General features: G+C 39.8%; 1 protein-coding gene across 1 annotated transcript in view; it reads right to left on the bottom strand.

Moving 5' to 3' along the window:
* Positions 1 to 25,562, bottom strand: part of EPSTI1 (epithelial stromal interaction 1) — a 128,139-nt gene that overhangs the window by 83,699 nt on the left and 18,878 nt on the right. The window contains exons 2-5 of the mRNA XM_063101534.1: positions 16,487 to 16,545; positions 14,611 to 14,694; positions 4,580 to 4,653; positions 3,806 to 3,889 (exon numbers count right to left, since the gene is read on the bottom strand). Of these exons, the coding sequence (XP_062957604.1) occupies positions 3,806 to 3,889; positions 4,580 to 4,653; positions 14,611 to 14,694; positions 16,487 to 16,545 (301 nt within the window). The remainder of the gene's footprint in view (positions 1 to 3,805; positions 3,890 to 4,579; positions 4,654 to 14,610; positions 14,695 to 16,486; positions 16,546 to 25,562) is intronic.

The raw sequence follows: 25,562 nt of genomic DNA on the forward strand, positions 1-25,562 counted from the left end.
TACTTAATTCATCCATGTGATTAGGAGGAAAAAAATCTGGTGGAGGTTTACTACCACAACACTAAATTTGGGTGAAAGGTGTGGTGAGGAGTTCTGAAAACTGGTGTCCTTATGCTGAGAGAGCCAGTGGCAAAAAAAGTACATGCAACAGATTCTCTGCCTTTTTTTTCCCCCCAACAACTTTCTTTTATTCCAATGCACTAATATTTTAGAGATGTTGTCTCTGCTTTACAGATTCCTAGGAAATTAATATTTCATTATAAAACTACATGAGAAGTATTAGTTTCCTATTTCTGCTGTAACACATTATTGCAAACTTAGTGGCTTAAAACAACAGTTATTATCTTACAGTTCTAGAGGTCAGAAGTCCAAATGGGTCTCACTGGACTAAAATCAAGATGTCAGCAGGGCTGCGTTTTTTCCTGCAGCCTCCAGGGAAAGGTCCATTTCTTTGCCTTTTCCAGCTTCTATAGGCCTCATACTTTTTTTGGTTAATGGCTCTTCCTCCATCCTCAAAGCCAGTAACAGCTGAATCTTCCTCTTGCTGTCTTTTCCTCCATCTTCTGCCTCCTCCTTTCAATTTGATGGACCTTGTGATTACATTGAGCTCATCTGGATATTGCGGGCTACTCTTCTCTATTTTAAGGTCAGTTGATTTAAGTCACAGTTAATTCCACCTGTGAACTTGATTCCTTTTGCCATATTTCTAGCTTCCAGGGATTAGAATGTGGACATCTTGAGGGTTTGGGAGGGGGAGTGGGCATTACCTGCCTACCACATGGATTATAATCTATTTTTTAACCAATAAGTACCAAACACACAATATGCCAGATATGTCCCAAAATCTTTGCCCTCCTTAGCCCTCTGAGGCTGGGTTTGGAATGTGGGTGGTAGGGGAGAGTAAAAGAATAGTTCTCATTTAGTGCTAAGCAGTGGTGTGCTGGGAAACATTAACAACCAGCTCTAGCAGGAAGGAAAAGGGGAGGTTGATTTATAACATTTATTGATTTCTGTGGTGTAAATATTCCAAGCACAGTCAGTTTCAAGCTACCAGCATAAAATCAACTAGCTTATAAAAATCCTGAAAATTTAGCAATCCATTCTCACAAGCCAGTACAAGGAGGCTCCAGAGCCCCACTGGAAGTATGCAAGTATATGCCATGGACATATTCTAGCCTGTGGAATGCAAGTTTGAGTGAATCATCCCAGTGCCCTCTCCAAACTTCCCCTTCATTAACAGGATTAACTCTTCCTGGACCCTACTGAGTGGCTGCTTTTCATTCTCTCCTGTTTCTTAAGGATCAAGGATCAAAGAATACCCACAACTGTTGGCAGGGAATCCAACTTACTATTCCCTCACTCAATGTTACACACACAGATGGTGGCCAATCAGAATGTGACCCAGCATCCTCTGGTGACTCCTGGGAGGGGGAAAACTAAAGGTTGGAGGGTGGGGGAAGGTCAAGGCCAGAGACTGAGCTAGAGGCTCTTGGGTGGCTATAGGCTGCTTGGATTCTACTTGGCTGAGAGTTCCTGGGCAGCAGCCATCTGCCTGGAGAGGACGGCTGTGTTTTGCAGGCTGGTGTCCATGTGTGTGTTTGCTACGCATTTAAAAAAACTAAGTGCTCCATAAGCATGGCCATTATCACTTCCCTTGGCCATTTTCACAATGGCAATGTGAAAAATGTCCATTCTAGATGGCTAATGCCCATTTTTCTTTTATCTAACACAAGCTATTAAAAAGGCTCACATTTAGTATGAAAAGACACAGATTCATATACAACAGGAAGGAAGAGGGTCACAGTGGCAGTGTAGGCCAATCAGACAGAGAAATCAAGTCTGTGGAAGGACCAGAGTGGGTTGCTCCTTCTTTTGTAAGGTCATTTAAATCAATGTTCCCCCAACTTTCATGTGCACAGAAATCCCCTGGGGAGCTTGTTAAAATGCATATTCTGATTCAGTAGGCCTAAGGTTGGGCGAAAGATTCTGCATTTCCAACAATCTCCTAGATGATGCTAACATTGCTCATTCAAGGGCCACATTTCCATCTCTCACTTTCCAGCAAATTTATGCCAATAATCATTACAGTTATCATATTAGAAAAGCCAACTCAATTAAGATTTCTTTATTTAATGATTGCTATGTCTAGTGTTATAGAATAGCTTGGGAAAGGAAAAATACTGCTGTTACTTGATGTTAAAGAAAACAGTTTCAGCTGCTAATATTTATGAATAGTATATGTTATTGATCCATGAAGAAATGAGCTATAAATATCCCACAAGCCATCCAACTGTGGGCATTAAATGACAACTAATAAATGACTTTTAGGATAAGAGGTTGCAACACAATAATTCTTCAGGGTCTGCAAGCCTCTTAATTCAGTTCCTGGTGATGATTTGATGATTTTCTTTGTTCCACAAGAAATGTGGACAGACTATGCCCTGCAAAGGGAACACCTCCTCTGCAATCACAAGACCTAAGTGAGAACCTTCCTTTGAAGGAGAAAATGGGAGGAAAATAGAAAGAAACGAATGAAGAAAAGAGTGGGGAATAGAGAAGTGCAAAAAGAAAAAAAGGCAGGTAAATTTGAAAAGTGATTGCAATAAAAATCTTTACAATGATGATGTAATAGCTGATCAATTGGAAATGGATTGCAGAATCAAATTTTGTAAACAACGTTCCTATACTCTTTTTATACTTCCAACATTTTATTACTCATTGTCCCTTAGTGCAAGCCCAGTCTTATCTCCACCCCCAGAGCCCACATCTCTATAGCAACAGGATGCTTTTGGACTTGGGAGACAAAGAGGTGGTGCCTACACACTCATTTTGCAGAAATAGTTCAGAGAAGGCTGGGGCCTGATCAAGGTCACACAGCACAACAAAAACCTTCCAAGAAAGACTAGCCTGCTCCTAGCCTAGAAAAGAGCTCCTTAGGAGCTCATATTCCTTCATGCATTTTATAATCCATAAGCTTTTGGCTTTATTAACTATAACTAGTAAAGATATCTATTGTTTGATAACCAGGTTTAAATTTTGGCCAATACTTAATCTTTAAAAGGAAAAAGGAAGGAAGGGAGGGAGAAAAATACAGAGAGCAGGAAGAGGAATTCTATTTTTTTGGCTTATACCTGCAGCAGGTGTTATACACTGTGGTCTATATTGTGAGTCCACCCCCTGCCCACAAACCTCCCACACTTAAAACCTGCTACAGCTTAGGACTCTGTGGAGAATGGGAGTAAGAGAAAGGAGGCAGGGATAGAACAACTCTACACTCTTCCTCATGCCTTAGCAGATAAGCATTTAAGAGACTTTTTCCCCCAAGCCCCAGAAAGAGTATCAAAACTAAAACACCACTGTGAGGTTTAGAATAGATCATATCCCTAATAGTGTAATGCAAACTCAGGTTTTTTCTTTTATCAGTAAGAGAGGCATGTGTGGAAATAAGTATGGCAGTGTTTGCTGCTGTTACCAGCTGTTTTGTCTTCTGGCCAAATACACAGTTACTGTTTTGATCACCCACCTCAAAGGTGAGACTGTGTGATGACTAAGAACCTAGCTCTGGAGCTAGACTGTCTGGATATAAATCAGTTCTTCTAATTACTGGCTGTGGGCCTTTGGGCGAGTAATCCACCCTCTCTATGTCAGTTTCCTCATTTGCCAAATTGAGTAATAAAGATAATACATACTTCATAGAGTTACCGTGAGGATTAAATGAGTTAATAGATGGACAGTGTCTAGAAGACACTTGGCACCCGGGAAGTTCTCGGTAAATGCTGGCGAGCCATCATCTCCACTCTCTTACCTTCTCTCTCTGAATGGCTTTCATTTTTTGAAGTTCAGCTTCTTCAGCTTCCTTCTTGATTCTTACAGATTCTTCTCTTTTTAGCTAAGTTGTATTGAGAATGCAGAGGACAAAAAACAGTTACCATTTTTCAGTCTGAACCTCTGGAACACAAAATTATGATGAAAGGTAAATTACAGTATTGCTTGTGCTATACCTCACCGTGATTACAGGTTATTACTTCAAGCCACTTAGATAGCAGAGAATGGCCAGGTTGTGTCTCCTGCCCATGAAATTTCTCTCTATTTCTTTCTTGGTCGATCTCTTTCTCAATGTTTATTTGTCGCGCGCGCGTGCGCGCGCGCGCGCGCGTGTGTGTGTGTTGGCAGATCATTTTTCCTGATTCAAAAACTCAGTGTTCACTGCAAACATCACTAGGTAACCTAAATCTTTTTGTACAACTTCTACAACTGGCGTGGGGTAAGCAAATCCACATTCTTGGAACCAAAGCATTCAAAACCATAGTAGATTTAAACTATAGTTAAAATGCAGTTAAACTAGAAAAAAAAAAATCCCTTAATCAAGGGTGGTGCAGACTGATGTGTGGCTTGGATAGGAATTCCAGGTATTTATCTCTCCACTTCTCATTTCCTGCTTTACTTTGAGAGTTGTCTTTTTGCAATTAGTTTGTAGGTTTATGCTTTTGGTAAAGTTACTGTGATATTTCATGGTTACTTGAAAATGTTGGTAATCAAGTTCCTTGCCAAAATTAAACTAAAAGAGATGGATTCTGACCTTTTGCTGGTATTTAGACTGCATCAGTTGGAGCTGTTGTTTCTGCCTGACTTCAGTCTCTGACTGGTTTCCACCTAAGGAGGGAAAAAAAGCCATGAAAGTGAAACATAAATATTAAGCTGAAATGTCAACCACCAAGGACTAATTAATATGTGATAAGTCCACAACATGAGTTTAACATTTTTACATCCCTGGAAATATGAACATCACCAGTTTTCTTAATAAGAACTTAAAGAATGGTAATTGCTTGAAAGAGAAACAGCTGGACAGAAAGATGAGGCTCTATTCCTGAAAGAAAGGGACAATCTCACTAAGGTTTCTCAATCATATAAGTATTAAAGTTTTCACTTAGATTGAAATCATACTTGAAGGGCCATGCTAAACAGTGAGAAATAGTAAAAAAGTCTTGGAAATTCTAGAACGTGCCTCCTGCTTGAATATGACTATTCCTTAACTGAATAAAGATGATGGCCAGTGATGCTTCAATTGCTTTTCTTTGAACTTTACTGAGCTATGTTGAAGTATCAAAGCTCAGGAAACCCTCAGGGGTCTTGACACTAGACATGTAAGTAGTCTTTATAACCTGGTTTTTAAAAGTGCAATGGAAATATTCTAGTTAGTGACTGATTATCAATCCATATACTGTTTATTGTTCTGTCTTTAGGTACTCAAGAGAAAAATATGGATTTCAGATTATTTCCTTGCTCTCTCTTAAATGCAAAATAATTTGGGGTCAGAAATCCTTGCAGCTTGACAATCATCTAAGAATTGCTGTTTAGGGATTTCTTAGTGTCTATGCAAGCTTGGTGTGTGTATTATAAAGGTTCCTTTGAAATAATTTTCTAGTGCTTTGGTCACTAAAAGTGTCAGTTCTCTGAAAGATGCACTCACAGAAGATGCATTAAAACAATTTGTGTTCACTGTAGTTTTTATAATTGAACCGATAAAGATACCACAGGGACTTTTCTTCTGAGTTCCAAAAGATATATAAGACCTGTTTGTTTTTGGCTCTTCAGTCACTGTTGTGGAGGACAGAGGGATGGAAAAGAAACTGTGAGGAATACTGAGGATTTTATCTAATGTTACAGCCACTTTTAGTATATCCTACAACCATTCCAATATTTTAAGGGGTAGGAAATAGGGGAGGAGTTGAGAATTAGAAGAAATGAAGGAAGCCAGGTGTCTAAACATTTGTAGATTTTGTTCAAAACTCATCTCAAAGTTTAATAATTCTAGAATTTTTCCTACCCTGAAACCCCTCACATACCCAACCATTCCTAGATACTTCATATCATAGAAAGTTGAAATGCGAATCCTGCTCATCTTCTGCTAAGGACAATAGGTTACACCTGCTCCAAATTTCAAAGTGAGGTGCCTAGGCCCCAAAGCAGGATCTGCAAAAAGGTAACTGAAAACCAGTTTGGGGGAATCTTCACTAGCAATGACCTTCAGCCTATAAAGAGCTTCAAAAAGGTCAAAGAGAGGTAGAAATTTGAGGATGTCTTTCTGAATTCTATCTCCTCTGTGTTTGTGTTTGGGGAAGGAGGAATCTTCACATCAAGATGAAAAAGAAAGGTTTAATGAATATCACTTGCAGACCTCAACCTGTATCCCTAAGAGAATGAGGGTCCTAGTGGACCCATGCCTAGAAAAATCAGAGCCTAAAGGCACAAGGCTGTTGTCAGCTGGCTACTCAGGAAGGTCCTCAAAAAGAGGTGGCTGCATTGCAAATGGCATGTATACCAAGTTTGTGAATGGAAAGGATGCACAATTGTTTCATCTACTTCCAATGTGGATTTCATGAAAGAGAATGCCAGTCTAGTGCCATCTTAAAGGGACTCACCTATGAGGGCCATCTAAAGAAAAACGGAGCTCTACAGAGACTCTACTAAGAGTCAACAGTGATGCCAAGTACTGCAAACAAGAGAGATATCATCTCTATCAAGGAAATCCAGGTGAGAGATGGGTGGCAGGGAGGGAGGGATGCTGAAGAACTCAAAGAATCCTAGGAGGGATAATGAGCAGTCAGCATCCACATAGACTCGAAGAAACCAGGATCAGCACACTGCAGACCCCTTACCTCTCTTCTCTCCCTTTCCCCCTTTGATCCTGGAGAGGTCAGAATCTGGGAACAGAGCAGTCATCAATAGAGAAACCCAGCCATGCCCTATTTCACTGACTAGCTTCTTACCTGAAACAGGCTTAGGCTGTTAGTTACTGACAAGTATCTAGGACTGAATGTTAACTACTGAAGTGGGACTCTCTTATGCCTAGAATTAGCTGGATAGCTTTAGATCTTTTTTTGGTCTTTTTCAAATAATAATTTCTCACTTCATCCAAAGAGCATGGGAGAAGTTCTGGTCAAGATGGCAGAGTAGTTGGTTCCTGGTGTTGCTCTCTCCCACAGAACAACCAATTTTCAACTATTAAGGAGCAACGACAGAAGGCCCAAGATCTGCCCTGGAACAGGCAGGAACTGCACGCCACAGAACCCCAGTTCAGGCTGCTCCCCACTGCCTAGAGAGACTTTAGAGCTTCTGGGCCCACAGGCCCCGAGCCTGCCAGGCCAGAGAAGGCAGGCGGGGCAAGACTTCCGGCCCAGGCCGGTCCCCACCACCAGGAGTGACTTAAGAGGCTCAAGGGCCCCCACACCCTGAGCCAGCCATGCCGGAGAAGGCAGGTGGAGCGGGACTTCCAGCCTAGGCTGGTCCCTGCTGCCAGGAGAGACTTGAGAAGCTTGGGGCCTCCACACCCCGAGCCAGCTGTGCTGGAGAAGGCAGGCAGGGTGGGACTTCTGGCCCAGGCCGGTCCCCACCCCTGGGAGAGACTTAGGAGCCTTGGGGCCCCCTCACCCCAAGGCATCCAGGCCAAAGAAGGCAGGTGGGGCGGGACCTCTGGCCCAGGCCAATCCCCGCCCCCCCCAGGAGAGACTTAAGACCCTCAGGGCCCCCACATCCCAAGCCAGCTCTCCTAGAACAGGCAGGCACAGTGGGAACCCCAGCCCAGGCTAGTTCCTGCTGACCAGAAGCAGCAGTCCCTTCAGGATCCAAGTCAGACATCAGGGTGAAATGAGTAGACTGTGATACCCCCAGCCACAATGACAAAACTCCAAAGGAAAGATACCAGAAATATGAAAAAACAAGAAAGTACATCACCACCAAAGGAAAACGATAACTCTCAAGCACTAGATCCTATAGAATAGGAAGTCTTTGAAATGACATACATGGAATTTAAAGTAACAATTCTAAGGAAACTAAATGAGATACAAGAAAACTCAGACAACACAATGAAATGAGAAAAAAATAATGGATCTGAAAGAAGAAATGTACAAAGAAATCAATGCCTTGAAAAAGAATGTAGCTGAGCTTGTGGAGCTGAAGGATTCATTCAATAAAATAAAAAACACAACAGAGTTTAACCAGCAGACTTGAAAAAGCAGAAGAGAGAATTTCTGACCTTGAAGAGAGGCTGTTTGAATTAACACAGGCAGAACAGAAAAACGAAAAAAGAATCAAAAAAACTGAAGAAAATCTAAGAAAGACTACAGACAACCTTAAGTGCTCAAATATCCGAATCATGGGTATTCCAGAAGGGGAGGAAAAGGGAAATGGCATTGAAAACATACTCAATGAAACAATAGCAGAAAAATTTCCAGGTATAGGGAAAGTCACAGATCTCCAGATTCAGGAAGCCCAAAGATTCCCAAACACATTTGACCCAAAAAGATCCTCTCCAAGACATGTGATAATCAAACTGGCAAAACCCAAAGACAAAGAGATAATTTAAAAGCTGTAAGAGAGAAGCAGCAAGTCACCTATAAGGGAGCCCCAAACAGAATAACATCAGACTTTTCATCAGAAACCCTAAATGCCGGAAAAGAATGGGATGATATATTCAAAACACTAAAGGACAAAAACTGCCAGCCAAGAATATTTTACCCAGCATGGCTCTCCTTCCAAAATGAAGGACAAATAGTATATTTCTCAGACAAACAAAAACTGTGGAAGTTCACTACCACAGGACCAGCCCTACAAGAAATTCTCAAGGAAGTACTGGATTTGATACCACAAAAACAACCATCACTGCCATGAATCCTCAAGAAAGAACAATACCTACCAGCAAAACAAGAATGCCAACAAAAGAGAAAAAATATAGTTTATCTATCACCCTGAGAAACCAACAAATACAGAAGACAAACAGAAAATTAGAAAGAAAGGAACAAGAGGTACTTAAGACATATAAACAAAAATCAGTAAAATGCTAGGAGTAAATCAACACCTTTTGATAATAACTCTAAATGTAAAGGGATTAGATTCTCCACTCAAAAGACACAGACTGACTGACTGTATTAAAAAGATGGACTCAACAATATGCTGCATTCAAGAGACACACATAGACTAAGTGAAAGGATGGAAAAAGATATATCATGCAAATAGAAATGAAAATGAGCTGGAGTAGCTATTTAATAGCTTATATAGCTGATATAAGCTATTCTTATATCAGATAAAATAGACTTTAAAGCAAAAACCATAAAAAGAGATAAAGAACACCACTATTTAATGATAAAGGATCTATCCATCAAGAAGACATAACAATCATAAATATATACATACCCAATGTCAGAGCAGCCAGATTTACACAGCAAATACTATTAGATCTAAAGAAAGAGATGGACACTCACACCATAATAGCAGGGGACCTGAACACCCCACCATCATTATTGGCCAGATCATTTAGGCAAAAAATCAGTAGAGAAACACAAGATCTAAACAATACTTTAGACCAATTGGACTTGGCAGATATCTAAAGAACATTCCATCCAACAACCTCAGAATATTCATTCTTCTCATCAACACATGGAACATTCTCCAGATAGACCACATGTTAGGTCACAAATCAAGTCTCAACAATTTCAAAAAAACTGGAATTATTCTGTGTATTTTTTCAGATCACAATGGATTAAAATTAGAAATCAATACTAAATGAAACTCTGGAAACTATACGAACACATGGAAATTAAACAGCTTTCTACTTAATGACTTGTGGATCTAAGAAGAAATTAAACAGGAAATCAAAAAATTTATTGACACTTAAAACATGTGGAATACCGCAAAAGCAGTATTAAGGGGGAAAGTTATTGCATTAAATGCTTACTTCAGAAGAATGGAAAGATGGAAAATAAATAACCTAACACTTCACCTTAAATATCTAGAAAAACAAGAACAATCTAAACCTAAAGTTAGTAGACGGAAAGAAATAATTAAGATCAGAACAAAATTAAATGAAATAGAAAACTGAAAAACAATCCAAAAGATCAATGAAACAAAAACTTGGTTTTTTGAAAAGATAAATAAAATCAACAAACCTTTAGCATGATTAACTAAGGAGAAGACCTAAATAACAAAAATTAGAAATGAAAAAGGTGATAATACAACTGACACCTCACAAATACAAGGAATCAAACGATAAATGCTGGCAAGGTAGTGGAGAAAATGGAACTCTCATACATTGTTGGTGGGACTGCAAAATGGTGCAGCCTCTATGGAAAATGGTATGGAGGTTCCTCAAACAATTGCAGATAGACCTACCATACGACCCAGCTATCCCACTGTTGGGAATATACCCAGAGGAATGGAAATCATCAAGTTGAAGTTATACCTGTTCCCCAATGTTCATCGCTGCACTCTTTACAATAGCCAAGAGTTGGAACCAGCCCAAATGTCCATCATCAGATGAGTGGATACGGAAAATGTGGTACATCTACACAATGGAATAATACTCAGCCGTAAAAACGAATGAAATACTGCCATTTGCAACAACATGGATGGACCTCGAGAGAATTATATTAAGTGAAACAAGTCAGGCACAGAAAGAGAAATACCACATGTTCTCACTTATTGGTGAGAGCTAAAAATTAATATATAAATTCACACACACACACACACACACAAAAAAAAAAAAAAAAAAAAAACGGGGGAGGAGAAGATATAACAACCACAATTACTTGAAGTTGATATGACAAGCAAACAGAAAGGACATTGTTGGGGGGGAGCGGGGGAGGGAGAAGGGAGGGAGCTTTTGAAAAAAAAAAAAGAAATACAAGGAAGCATTAGAGACTACTATAAACAACTATATGCCAACAAATTTGAAATTCTGCAGGAAATGGATAAATTTCTGGACACATACAAACTATCAAAACTGAGGCAAGAAGATATAGAAAATCTGAACAGATCAAGAACAATAAAAGAGATTGAAGCTGTTATCAGAAGGCTCACAACAAAGAAAATCCCAGGACTGGACAGGTTCACTGCAGAGTTCTACCAAACCTTCAAAGAGGAACTGATACCAATTCTCTACAAACTGTTCCAAAAGATTGAAACAGAGGCCATTCTCCCAAACTCATTCTATGAGGCAAACATCACCCTGATACCAAAACCAGAAAACTACAGGCCAATATCCTTGATGAATATAGATGCAAAAATCCTCAATAAAATACTAGCCAACAGAATACAGCAACACATACACAAAATTATACACCATGGTCAAGTGGGATTTATCCCAGGGATGCATGGTTGGTTCAACATATGCAAATCAACAAATGTGATACACCACATCAATAAAATCAAATACAAAAACCATATGATCATCTCTATAGATGCTGAAAAAGCATTTGACAAAATTCAACATTCTTTCATGATAAAGACTCTGTACAAGTTAGGCATAGATGGAAAGTATCTCAATATAATTAAAACCATATATGATAAGCCCACTGCTAATATCATCCTGAATGGGGAAAAGCTTTCAGCTTTTCCCTTAAAAACAAGAACTAGACAAGGATGCCCACTCTCACCATTCCTATTCAAAATGGTGTTGGAAGTACTAGCCAAAGCAATTGGAGAAGAGAAGGTGATAAAGGGCATACAGATTGGAAAGGATGAAGTCAAGCTGTCCCTTTTTGCAGATGATATGATCCTATATATTGAACAGCCTAAAGCCTCTATAAAAAAAAAAACTAGAGTGGATAAATTATTTCAGCAAAGTTGCAGGATATAAAATCAACACACAAAAAATCAGTAGCATTTCTATACTCCAACAGTGAACAACAGAAAAAGAAATCAAGAAAGCTAGCCCATTTACAACAGCCACCAAAAAAATAAAATACTTGGGAATAAAACTGACCAAGGATGTGAAAAATCTCTACAAGGAGAACTACAAACCATTGTTGAGAGAAATTAAAGAGGACACAAGAAGATGGAAAGATATCCCTTGCTCTTGGATTGGAAGAATTAACATTGTGAAAATGTCCATATTACCCAAAGTGATCTACAGATTCAATGCAATCCCCATCAAAATTCCAATGACATTTTTCTCTGAGATGGAAAAAGCTATCTATCCAGACATTTATATGGAACAACAAAAGACCACACATAACCGAGCAATCCTGAGCAAAAAAAATAAAGCTGGAGGCATAACACTACCTGACTTTAAACTATATTACAAAGCTATAATAACCAAAACAGCATGGTACTGGCATAAAAATAGACACGTGGATCAATGGAATAGAATAGAGAACCCAGAAATCAATCCATATGCCTACAGCCATCTGATCTTTGACAAAGGCAGCAAATCTACATACTGGGGAAGAGACTGACTTTTCAATGAGTGGTGCTGGGAAAATTGGATTGTCATATGTGGGAGAATGAAACTAGACCCATACCTCTCACCATATACCAAAATCAACTCAAAATGGATTAAAGAATTAAATATACATGCTGAAACAATAAAACTCCTTTAAGAAAACATAGGAGAAACACTCCAGGAAGTAGGAGTGGATACAGACTTCATGAATAGGATCCAGAAAGCATAGGCAACTATAAGAAAAATAAACAAATGGGATTATATCAAACTAAAAAGCTTCTGCACAGCAAAAGAACAATTAACAGAGTAAAAGACAACCAGAGTGGTTGCAAAATATACATTTGACAATAGATTAATATCTAGAATATATAAGGAACTCAAACAACTTTATAGCAAAAAACCAAATAACCCAATTAAAAAGGGCAAGGGAGCTGAATAGGCATTTCTCAAAGGAAGATATACGAATGGCCAACAGACACATAAAAAATGCTCAACTTCACTCAGTATACAGGAAATGCAAATCAAGACCACTTTGAGATACTATCTCACCCCAGTTAGGTTGGCTAACATCCAAAAGACTGAGAATGATAAGTACTGGAGAGGTTGCAGAGAAAAAGGAACTCTCATACACTGTTGGTGGGGCTGCAAAATGGTGTAGCCTTTATGGAAAATGGTATGGAAGTTCCCCAAACAATTACAGATAGATCTACCATATGACCCAGCAATTCCACTGTTAGGAATATACCCAGAGGAATGGAAATCATCATGTCAAAGGGATACCTGTACTCCAATGTTTATTGCAGCTCTATTCACAATAGCCAAGAGTTGCAGCCAGCCCAAATGTCCATCAACTGATGACTGGATGAGGAAACCTTGGTACATCTACAGAATGGAATACTACTGTGCTATAAAAAAGAATGAAATACTGCCATTTGCAACAACGTGGATGGACTTAGAGAAAGTTATATTAAGTGAAACAAGTCAGGCACGGAAAGAGAAATACCACATGTTCTCACTTATTTGTGGGAGCTAAAAATAAATAAATAAATAAACACACAAATCGGGGGGGGGCGGGGGAGAAGACAGAATAACCACAAAAATTCCTTGAACTATTTAAGTCAAGTGAACAGATATGATGGGGAGAAGGGGGGGGAGAGGAAACGGTAAAGGGGCATGAAAATCAACTATGATGTATATTGAGAGGTAAAATTGAAAAATAATAAATTTTAAAATTAGTTATAAAGTAAAAGAAACAAAGAGCATGGGACAGAAGTTCCACACAGCTGGTTGGTGGGGCCAGTTAGGAGGGATCGTGCTATTTTCTTATTATACTCAAGTCTGACTTATTCAGCATAGAAGTGATGCTTGAAATTAACCCTTTTCATGAAATACAATGGGATGATGGTGACAATACAATTACTTTCATCCATTAAATGATTCCCAATTTAGCTTATTTTTAACTATATCCTGGCAGGGAAGGGAACTTCTCTAAAACTATCACAACAATAGTAGCCCCTGACTTAAGACATCCGTGAGGGTACTTCAAAAAGTTCACGATGGGCTGGCCAGTTAGCTCAGTCGGTTAGAGCACTGTGTTAATAACACCAAGGTCAAGGGTTTGGATCCCCACAATGACCAGCTGCCAAAAAAAAGTTCATAGAAAGATTTGTATTATCTTCCAATTCTATTCTTTCCACAAACTTTTTGAAAGTATCCTCATATGTGTTAACTAAATCTGTGGAAACTGTGTGTCCAGTCCTTAAGCCCTTAGCTGCTGCTGGAAGAGAAAAGGGAAGAAAGGACGGGATGATTCCCATTAGGTGGCATCCCCTTGGAATGCTTCAGACACTGGCAAAGGCAACCCAGACAATTCATCACCCTGGCAGCACCCACTCCAGAGGCCCAAAGGTCTCTATCTGTAGAATAAAATCACAGGTGACGTTTCTCTTTATACCCACCACTGGGTCCCCAGCTCAATCTCATCTTGCTTTTGGAATTGACTCTTTTTTTCACACTAGCATTTAACTGGCATGATTAATATGCTTGTGATAGCTTTTACTCTCATCTTGACTGCTGCTGTGACAGGGCATATGTGGTGCCCAGGTAAGCTTTCTCCAGAGTTGATCATCTAAGAGGCTTTAAATTATTTGGCAATTAAGCCATCCCTTTATTCTCATGTAACGGTGGCATCATACATTTGCTACTTGCAGAAAATCAGACACAACAATATACCTGCACACTTAAATGTTTCAACTTTAAATACATTCCATCCCAAGCAGCACAACCATACAACCTATAATGTGCATTCAAAGACAGACACATGCAAGGTGCCAACGGGATCCATGGGGGGGGGCCCGCCCTGCCCCACTCAGGCAACTGGTTTGCTTGCTTACCTAGCTGCCTTGGTACCAGGTGAACTGGTTTAGCTCTTTGCTGCTCCTTCCACTTCTCCAAGTTCACCAGCTCTTGCTCAGCAACTAAGCCAGGTGAGAAATATCAAATCATCAATTATTAGAATTTGAAAAGCAAACTGGTCTCTTCAAAGCATAAAAAACAACCATCAAGGGCAATTAACAGCAGCAAGCCATGTATGGACAAGACATCCAGGAAAGGAAGACACCATCCAGCCCTAACCCCTCGGGGTCAACCTGGCCTGCCCTGTGGCACTTTCTCTCCAAGAATCTGCAAAGAGGGTTGAAATTTGAAAAACCTGATCTCCTACTAAAACAAAGGAATATGGTTTCTTCTCCCAATCTGGCATTAAAACTCTACATCAAGTTAATTTTAAAGGTTTCCTATAGAAAACTTGTGCAAAACTAAAATATTCATATGTCAATGAGAAGTATTCCCATACAGATCAACATATATTCCCAGAGAATTCTGATGCCCATCTGCACTTTATTTTAAATGTCCCCCAAGCTTACTGCAATTATGGGGAGTGAGGAGTCTGTGCCCTGGGTGGGCACGCCTGCTGTAGTTTCTGGCACTGGGAACCACAGTTAGGCAGAGCCTTCTCCCTGGGGAGCCTGGCTCATTCCCCAAGTATTTACTCTGCATGACAGCAGGGGGTGCCAGAGAATTTAGTGCTGTTACTACAGTGCATGCCCTGATCTCCCAATTAGGACTGTTCCAAAAGTCCATTTATGGTGTTTTATAATCAGGAAAAAAAAAAAAAAAAAAAAATCAAAAACTTCCCCAAATCTAAACCACTCAGACTTAAGTTCCTGTTAAGTATTTAAACCAAAAGCTTTTAAGACATACCAGCCAGCCACCAAAAACAAAAGATTTAAAAAAAAAAAAAAAAAAAAAAAGCTTGTAAGATGCCAGAACATTTGGGGTTCTGGTCAACTGCCAACAGTTTCTATAGTCACTGACTGCATGGCTGTAATTATCATATTATATATTGACCCATTGTACCATCCAAGGGGCTACCTGTCTGGTGGGGAGCCTTTGGAGAGTTGCTTTCCTGTTGTGCCCTTAAGTCTATCAATCACAATATTAAATTTCCTACCAACCATCTAATAAAAAAGAGCACATAATTCCAATACTAGATCCACAGCTTGATTTGAACAAGCCTCACAACTTCTTTGTGAACTAAATGAACTTTAGTTCTCCTTACAACTCTAAAGGATAATGCTATAAATGCTCTAATGCTGGCATTTAGAGTTACTGTGCTTCAATTAAACCTGTCATACACACACTAAGTACAAACAGCACAAAAACAAGATGTGGTCCCTACCTTCAAAGAGGTTATAATCTACAGAAGGAGACTAAACTACACAAATGAAAACAGCTGAGGGTAGATTCTGACAGTTACAAAATTACGGGAGTGCAAAGGCCAAAGAAAAATTCCACTGGGAAGGGATGGGGAAAATCAAGAAAGATACAAATTATTTCATGATTTATTTGGTGTATAGCTTGCCTGTTTCAAAACTATTCATAGAGCCATAAAAATAATCAGCCCAAATTTTCAAGGACTAGATTGGCCTATTGGCAACAAATGTGAAGTTGTTTAAACCCAACAGGAATCTGAGATTTACAATCATGCATGAGTTCTGTTATTAATGAAGAGCAGCAAATTTAGAAGTGTTAACAATATAATAATTTTTAAAGGTATAATTAAAACTGCTAAAGTTAAAAAAGAAAAAACTGTAATGAGATCTGGTGAGTCTATGTAATTCAGAAAATAAAAATACTCCCGACCAAAACAAACCAATTGTAAAGAAAATGAGAAGCATTCTGAATGTTAAGTGAATAAAATATACATACTCCTCCGTATCTGATTTCTCCGGTTTTCATTTGGTACTATCAAGGTATATGCTCCTGTGCTAGAATGAAGAGGAAAAAATGCTTGTTATCACGAGACACTCCTAATGCATATAAACCACCAGACATTCTTTCTTGTAATATACTGTATTTATCATCATCACCATCAAATAGGTGCAGGGGAAGATAATCTTTGTAAGACACCCGTCTGTTCTCAGGACCTTACGATCTAGTTGTCAAAGTAAAATAAATGAACACAGCCAAATATGGAAATATAAAACAGTCAGTGAAGAGTGACAAGTGACAGCTTCACCACTGGTTCTGGGCTGACTGTCCTTGTAGGGCTCCATTATTCCTCTAGGTGGCGCTAGTGGGTAAATACCTTTAAGATTGCTTTAGATGGGCATTCTCTTCAACGTGTCCCCCATTGGGAGGACAGGAAACACTGGTGCTTTTTTCATTCCCACGAACTGGGAGTACAGACCATTTGCAATGCAGCCACCTTCTCTTGATGACCCATCTGAGTAGCCAACTGGCCAGTCTTGTGCTTTTAGGCTTTGACTAGGCCTGGGTCCCCTGGGTCCTTCATTCTCCTAGGGACACAGGCTGAGCATAATCAGGAGCTCAGAGAAGCAAGGGGTCACTTCAAACAGGGGCATCAGGGAAGACTTCACATAAGCAAAAATATTCAACACTGAGATACCAGGAAGCTGTTAAAATATTGTGAGCTTTTGAGAACAGAAACTGTGCTTGATTGATGTATATTCTAAATTCCTGGCACAGTACCTGGCACAAAGTAGCGGCTTGATAAATGTGGACCGAATTAAAATGATGCCACAGTCACAGTTTGAGTCTGTGCTGGGGGTGGATCTTCTCTGAGATGATGCATGTGGTCCCACAAGAGAATGAATACTTCATAAAGCAAAAATATAGCACAGCAACAGACTGCAGCATATGTGTGGGTACAGCTTTAGGAGAAATGCTATGGATAAACACAACCAGCTTATAACTGTAGGTTTTGTTTTGGGGTTTTTTTAGTCCCCAGATACTCTTAGAAGTGTCTCTCTTCAACCCAGAATGTACAATTTCAAAGGGCAAATTAGCAAAGATTTGGACAGTAAAGGAAAAAGCACTGATTAACAGAAACCATTTCTTCCTTATCTCATTATTTTCCTAGCAGCGAGCCTTCAACCAGCTTCAAACTGGGCTTTAATTTTAGACTTGTAAATGTGAAGTGTGCAACAACCTTTGCATGCAAATGGGGCTGCTGGATGCCCAATTACCTAATGTATATCAGCAGACGTTGCACGCACAGCCTTGCATGCACACAACGTTATGAATACAAAATTAGGAGGCTGCCACTGAAAATTAATCCCTTGTTTGTTGCATATTCTTTGTTCATCCTAAGAAAGATTTTTCACTCCTCAATTGCCAGTGCTTTTACAGGAGCTTGGGAGCTGCAATTCTGTGGGTACTACCTGGGAACTTGAATGTGTCGCAATGGTGAGCCATTCTATAGAGCCTTGAAGCTGAAACTGCAGATACTGGATTTAAATGCCAACTATTAAATTGCTGCACAATCTTTGATGTCTGCTAACACTGTGGTATAGAGCTTCTTACCATATCAGGGGTTTGACTTTACTACAGATCAGTAGTTTTCAATTTTTATCATGTATCAGAATCATCTGGTGGGCTTGTTAAAGGGTAGAGTTTCTAATTCAGTAGCTCTGGGGTGGGGTCCAATAACTTGCATTTTAAACAATTTCCCAGGTGATGCTGATGTTCTTGATCTAGGTACCACATTTGGAGAACCATTGCTGGAGATCAATCAAGCTGTCTTAGAACATTTGGGAATAGGGAAACTTAGGGATCAATGAATCATTGATAAAGACACAGATTAAATCATGTGCCAAAGATCACTACATTAATTAAGCAACAATGCTAAGACTGAAACCCAGGACTTTTGACTTAGAGCAGTTTACTATCTGCAACTAACTTTTTTTTTTTTTTTTAAAGATGACCGATAAGGGGATCTTAACCCTTGGCTTGGTGTTGTCAGCACCACGCTCTTCCAAGTGAGCTAACCGGCCATCCCTATATAGGGATCTGAACCCGTGGCCTTGGTGTTATCAGCACCACACTCTCCCAAGTGAGCCACAGGCCGGCCCTGAAACTAACTTTTCAATTCAATGTGGAAAACATAAAATATGACTGTCCTTTATCTTCAGCCCCTTCATAGACTCCCAAATGATGCAACCTACTTAACTGACCTCCTGTTACAGACCAATCACTTTAACAAAAAAATACCAATCATTTTAACAAAACTTATATTTTAGTTAGGAACAATTCAAAAAACCACCAGGTACATCATAAAAATATCCAAATAAGTGTTAAAGTGGAATGATGTAAGTAGTTAGAGATCCAAGGAAGAGGAAATTCACAGAGATCCCAGAGAAGTAGAAAACTTCAGAGGAAAAGCATAGCAAGTTCAGGCTTAAAGAATAGGATATGAAATAGCAAAAGTATTTCTTCACCAGGACTTTGGAAAAAAGCAGCTTTACGGAGAATTCTCTAAGTTTGTGGGTCTCTCTTATGGAAATTTTAGAAAAGGTTTGGGAAAGAAAAATCAATCAGTTTGTAAAAGATAAGATTTTATTATACAGTATCTAGTCTGATTAAGTTTAAATCTGACAACATGATACTAGAATCTTTAGTCTTAGGAATAGAGCTATGGTCCATCTATGGCCAATGGGTGTAGCTGACAGGTACCCAGACACAAAACAGGGACATAAAAAGAGAGAAAGAATTATCTAGCCCCCAAATTAGAGGTATTTAACTGAAAGCATTTTAGCATAACCCTGGACAGTAGTCCCAGTAATAAACATTTTGTTAGAGAGTTCTTTGGTGACCTTCTTACCAATATTTTATTAGCTGAAAAACGCCAACTAAAATATTTTATATAGTGGCCAGCCACCAAAAAATAGAATTACAAATTAAAAATATATTTTATAACATCCACAAGAAAGCACTACCAAGTAATTTAGCTTCTATTCCTCTTACTTGCTATAGAAAGAAGAGCTTAGGTTTACAGATATGCTTTTTTTTTTTTTTTAAATATCATGTGGCAGAGTGTAAAACCTTGGTACATATGAATATTTGTCCTTTCTCTCTTAGCTTTTTCTTGACATGAATAGCAAGAATAATTTATTAATGTTTTCAGCCAATTAGTTTCCACTCACAGCAAAGGCATTTGTTGTTTTAACCTGTGTGTTATCCCTTTCAACATCTTTCTCTCAAAGCTGCTGATCTAGACAAACCCAGCCTTCTTAGATTTAGTATTCTGGTCATCTGATTAAGCAACATTCAAGCTACTGAAATAAATGTATATCTTTGAAAATGAGTTTCCTTAATTACCTCATTGAAATTTAATGAAATATCTCAATTTGTATGATTGTTTTCACTTTCCAACAGCATACGTGAGTGAAATATACTAGGAGAGAACATATGAAAGAATAGCACAAGACAAAAAGAAACATGTTTTCCTGCTCCACAAAAAACAAATAGAAAGAGAGATGCAAGAAATGTCTTCCCTGTAATGTCTCTTCTTAGTTTCAAAACGCATCTTTTGTGTCCATCCTTGCACAATTTTTATAACGTTTCATCAATAAGCACTCCATAAAAAATGTTATGTTGAAGTTATGAGAGATCTTGGCTGGCAACAAGTATTACGTAAAAATATTCTCTGGTGTATACAAACTGCACCAGATGTAATTTAAATTTCTAATTAGGAATAACACTGGTTTGACTGAAAAAGAAAAGTAGTCAAGAGCAAAAATGCAGAAAGAGGAAGAAGAAATAAGATACAAACATAATTTCAAGCAGAATAATAGACACTGTCCTACAAAAATATTTTCATAGTTCAAAAAAAATCATCTCTTTGTGTACACATAAGTTAAAAAAAAGGATTTGGGGTAATCAAAAGCATTGGACATTTATTTTTCTAGACGTGGCATTCTATATTGGTTTTTGCTACATAATCTTCAATGTAGGAATCTGAAGCTTACTGTTTTTAGCCAACACGAGTCAAAACTTCTGAAGCATTTAGGTTTCCAAATGTTCTTTTTTAAAGAGACCAAATTCCCAAGAAAAACGAAAAGGACAAGATCAGGCTAAGTAAATCACCCTTGACCAGTAAGCCTCGTTATACCACCCCTGATCTAGCACTCCACATTTTGAGTGTGGAATGGTTCATGAATTCTCTTTAGTCTCAGAAACCACAGAGCCTAAGACATTGTCTACACACCCAGGAAGCTGACGTGAAGTTGGTTAGTTCTTTCATCAATATAACTCACAGCCTCTTTTAGAGGGCTAAATAGACATCCAGGGGGTAAAGAAAAACAAGAGATCATCAGGGCCTTTGTTTATAGGATGCTTTTATGGAAATCAGAAAGAGGCACACTGAGCTTGGGGAATCCACCATTTTTACAGCAGGTAATAAGCAAGCCTGTTCTTTATCCTGGGGAGAGTGTGCCTTATTTCCTGACGTCCCCAGCTAGATAAATAGCCCTGAGAAATAGCCTAGGTTAAAGAGTGGTCAGTCTTGACACATCCAGCAAAACATACAAGAATGCAATAGGCCCAAGGGGGACTGTCTTTTCCAGTAGGAGAATATTTAGGATAAACATTCTTTTTAAGAATGGCATAATGATAAATAAATTGGCATTTGCATAAAAGCCACTTACTTATCAAATGGACTATACATTTTATCTTTTTATTATTAATAGGCTTAAGCTGATTATGTTCACGTCTTAATTATTTTTTTTCTTTTTTTTTTTTTTTCTGACTGGTAAGGGGATCACAACTCTCAGCATGGTGTGGTCCGCACCACGCTCAGCCAGTGAGCGCATCACCATCCCTATATAGGATCTGAACCCACAGCCTCGGTGCTCCCAGTGCCGCACTCTCCAGAGTGAGCCACGGGGCCGGCCCTCACATCTTAATTATTGCTCCTCAAAGTTATCTATAACTTAAAGAAGAAAACCAGAAATGCAAGATATAGTAACATATATCTACATCTCTGCATAGAATATTTAAAAATGAAATTCATTTATTTCTGATTTTGAAAGAAACACTCAGAAAAAAATGCAAAAAAATATACTTAAAACATTAAAAAGTCACTCATAATCCAACCCCTCAAAGATCACAATTATAGTTTTATTTGGGTGAATTTCTATCCAATCTATGTTCTATATACAGTTCCAATCATATTATAAGTACAATTGTATGTCCTACTTTTATTTATAAGTGGTTTTCCCAATTATACGTGTAACATGCTTAACACTAAATGGCTACATGGTATTTTTTTTTTTACTTGAATGCATCAAAATGTAACTACTCAATTCAGTTGTTTCAAATATTCACTATTATAAATAATCCTGCAGGATGTACAGAGCATAAAACTTTGCACAGATCATTATCGAGAAGAAAACCCTAATAGTCCACTGAAATCAATACTCTGAACCGAAATATGGACTACATTTAAATTTTTCTTCCTTAGATATCCCATTTGCATTTCCTAAATCCCAGAGACAGCTTGATCATGCGATTAATTTCCACTCTATGCTTGACTCACCTCAGCTCTTAAATTAGAAGATATGCTGGCCCTATCCAACATTCATTCTCATTTCCTCCTTACTAATAACACTCCTATATTATTCAGATTGACTCCTATATTATTCAGATTGACCATTTAATACACTATAGTTCCCAACCTTCTTTATAACTAGGTGTAACCATGTAATTAGGTTTTGGAAATTGAGATATAAGTGGAAGTCATTGAGAGAAATTTTTAGGAAACTCCTTTAAATGGAGACAGACAGATGGGAAAAGCTATTTGATTACTTTTCACAATTGTGGAGGTACTAACATTTACAAAGCAAATGTATTTCACAGGGCCTAGCTTCCAAAGCCCTGTAGTTTCAGATATAGCCTAACTTTTTAAAATTACACATAGGGGTTTTTTCAAGATGGCGGCGGCTGCGGCGGCTGGCGCGGAGTAGCTGAGGTGGAAAAGGTGGCCACTGGGCCTCAGGCAGCCGGGAAACTTGTGGACCTTCCTCTGGCCATCTCTTAAGGGAGGACTGCTGCTGCTGGCCGGTCGTGGGGGCTCAACGCCACTTTGCCCCCGGCAGGAGAGGCTGCCTCATTTACAGGCAACAGCTTTGAAGTGTGGAGCAGGAAAAGAACTGATTCTTAGCTGCAAAAGTGAGTCTTGAAACAGGGAACACGGCGCCAGGGCTGCTGTGGATGCAGCCAGGATCCCGGAGGCTGGGGCCGCACTGAAGGCGGCCAGCTGCCCTATTCAGGATTCGAGGTTTCAGGCCGGCATTAAAGAAGATTCCTGGGAGCGCCCGAGCCGCGCCGCGACTGAACAGCCCGAGGCGGCAGCGCCGAGAACACGGAAGGCAACAAACCAGAGACAGAGCGAGCGCCCGACCTGGCACAGCACTGTGAGTGATCCCTGGCCCACGCGGCTCCCGCCTGCACCACCAGGCCACTCACTGCCCCGGTGCTGCCTCCATTTTCCCAGGTGCGGGCAGCTCCGCCCTGCTCGGCCATCACTGAGCCCATTTGCTTGGCCTGGCGCGGGGCTTTCCGGACCCTGCGGGCCGGCCTCCTCTCCCACTCCCTCCGCGGTTCTCTGGCAGGGCTGGGGGTGTGGGGCGTCCCGACCAGTGTTGGGAGGGCTAGAAAGTACGGGCGGGCCGACTGTCACTCCACCACACCCTGGACTCCGGCCCTGGTAAACCTCCTGTTACTGGGAGGCAGATACCATCTCTGCGACCACCAGTTTGGAAAAAAGCCTAACGAATTTCTGGTTGGGAATAGTGTGGTAGGAGAGTTCCCAGGTCCGCTTGAACCTGCCGGAGAGCAGGCTGCAGGCAGGCACTAGACTCGGTTTATACCGGGGGGATACAAAGGTGAACAAGACCCAAGAAAGATCTACACAGTGCTACAAAGGCACCCAGAGAGACCGGTTGTCTGTGCCTAGCAGAAACCTGATAGACTTCCTGGGCGAGGCGGTGCTGAGCAGGGTCTTGAAGGCCCAGCTGATAGACGAGGGGTGCAGAAGACACGCCCCAGCCTAGCACAGTGTGCACAGAGGGGGGAGACTCGACAGAAACCACACACCCGGTGGGGTCGCCACTGCACGATCTAACAGCCTGGGCCAGAGCACACGGAACGGGGAGAAGTCCTGTACAGAAAGTGAAAGCTCAACAGAGATCACACACCCTGTGGTACGTGATCCAGCAGCCCAGCAGAGTACAAGCTGACCAGAAAGGTGGATCCCCGGAGAAGCCCAAGACCCGAGGCAACCACACACACAAGACACTAGAGGCCAACTGAGCAGTCACGGCGGGAGCCATACCAAATTAGCAACCACAGCAACATCCTAGTTAGTCATTAGTCTCAAACCGGTGGACTGTGAAACCCCCTGCCACAATGAATAAACACCAAAAAAAAGACACCAGAAATACAAAAAATCAAGAAAGTACACCACCAAAAGTTAATAAATCTCATACTCTAGATCCTATAGAACAAGAAGCCCTTGAAATAACTGACAAGGAATTTCGAGTGATAATTCTAAGGAAACTGAATGAGATACAAGAAAACTCAGCTAGACATCATGATGAAATGAGGAAAAGTATACAGGATCTGAAAGAGGAAATATACAAGGAAATCAATGTCCTGAAAAAAAATGTAGCAGAACTTGCTGAACTGAAGAAATTATTCAGCGAAATAAAAAACACAACGGAGAGTTTAACCAGCAGGCTTGTCGAAGTTGAAGAGAGAACCTCTGAACTTGAAGATGGGCTGTTTGAAATAACACAAGCAGACAAAAAGAAAGAAAAAAGAATCAAGGACATGGAAGAAAATCTGAGAGAGATATCAGACAACCTCAAGCGCTCAAATATCCGAGTCATGGGTATTCCAGAAGGGGAGGAAAATGGAGATTCCATTGAAAACATATTCAACAAAATAGTGGCAGAAAACTTCCCAGGTATAGGAAAAATCACAAATCTTCAGATCCAGGAAGCTCAACGATCTCCAAACGTATTCAACCCAAAAAGGCCTTCTCCAAGACATGTCATAGTCAAATTGGCAAAACTCAGAGACAAAGAGAGAATCTTAAAAGCTGCAAGAGAGAAGCGTCAAATCACCTATAAGGGAGCCCCAATCAGGATAACATCAGACTTCTCATCACAAACCCTAAAAGCTAGAAAGGAATGGGATGATATTTTCAAAATACTAAAAGACAAAGATTGCCAGCCAAGAATACTCTACCCTGCAAGGCTATCCTTCCGAAATGAGGGGCAAATAGTATATTTCTCAGACAAACAAAAACTGCGGGAGTTCACTACCACAAGACCACCCTTACAAGAAATCCTCAAGGGAGTACTGGGTTTGGTTCCCGAAAAATAACTACCACTGCCATAAAAACCTAAGAAAAATCTAAACCCGCTAGTACAATAAAAATGGCATTCATGAAGAGAAAACAAGCTAACAAAAACACTATCTACAACCTAAGGAACCAACAAACACAGAAACCAAACAGTAAATCAGAAAGCAAGGAACAAAAGACACCTAAGACAACCAAACAACCAATAAAATGCTAGGAATAAATCAACACCTTTCAATAACAACTCTTAATGTTAAAGGCTTAAATTCCCCAATTAAAAGACACAGACTGGCTGACTGGATCAAAAAGCAGGACCCAACTATATGCTGCCTACAAGAGACCCACCTCACCCATAAAGATTCACACAGACTAAGAGTGAAAGGATGGAAAAAGATTTACCATGCAAACAGAAAAGAAAAACGAGCAGGAGTGGCTATTCTTATATCTGACAAAATAGACTTTAAACTAAAAACCATAAAAAGAGACAATGAGGGACACTACTTAATGATAAAAGGACTGATCCATCAAGAAGACATAACAATCATAAATATGTACGCACCCAATGCTGGAGCAGCCAGATTTATAAAACAAACTCTATTAGACCTAAAGAAGGAAATA

This window comes from Cynocephalus volans, chromosome 7, assembly GCF_027409185.1.
Source record: "Cynocephalus volans isolate mCynVol1 chromosome 7, mCynVol1.pri, whole genome shotgun sequence".
NCBI lineage: Eukaryota > Metazoa > Chordata > Mammalia > Dermoptera > Cynocephalidae > Cynocephalus > Cynocephalus volans.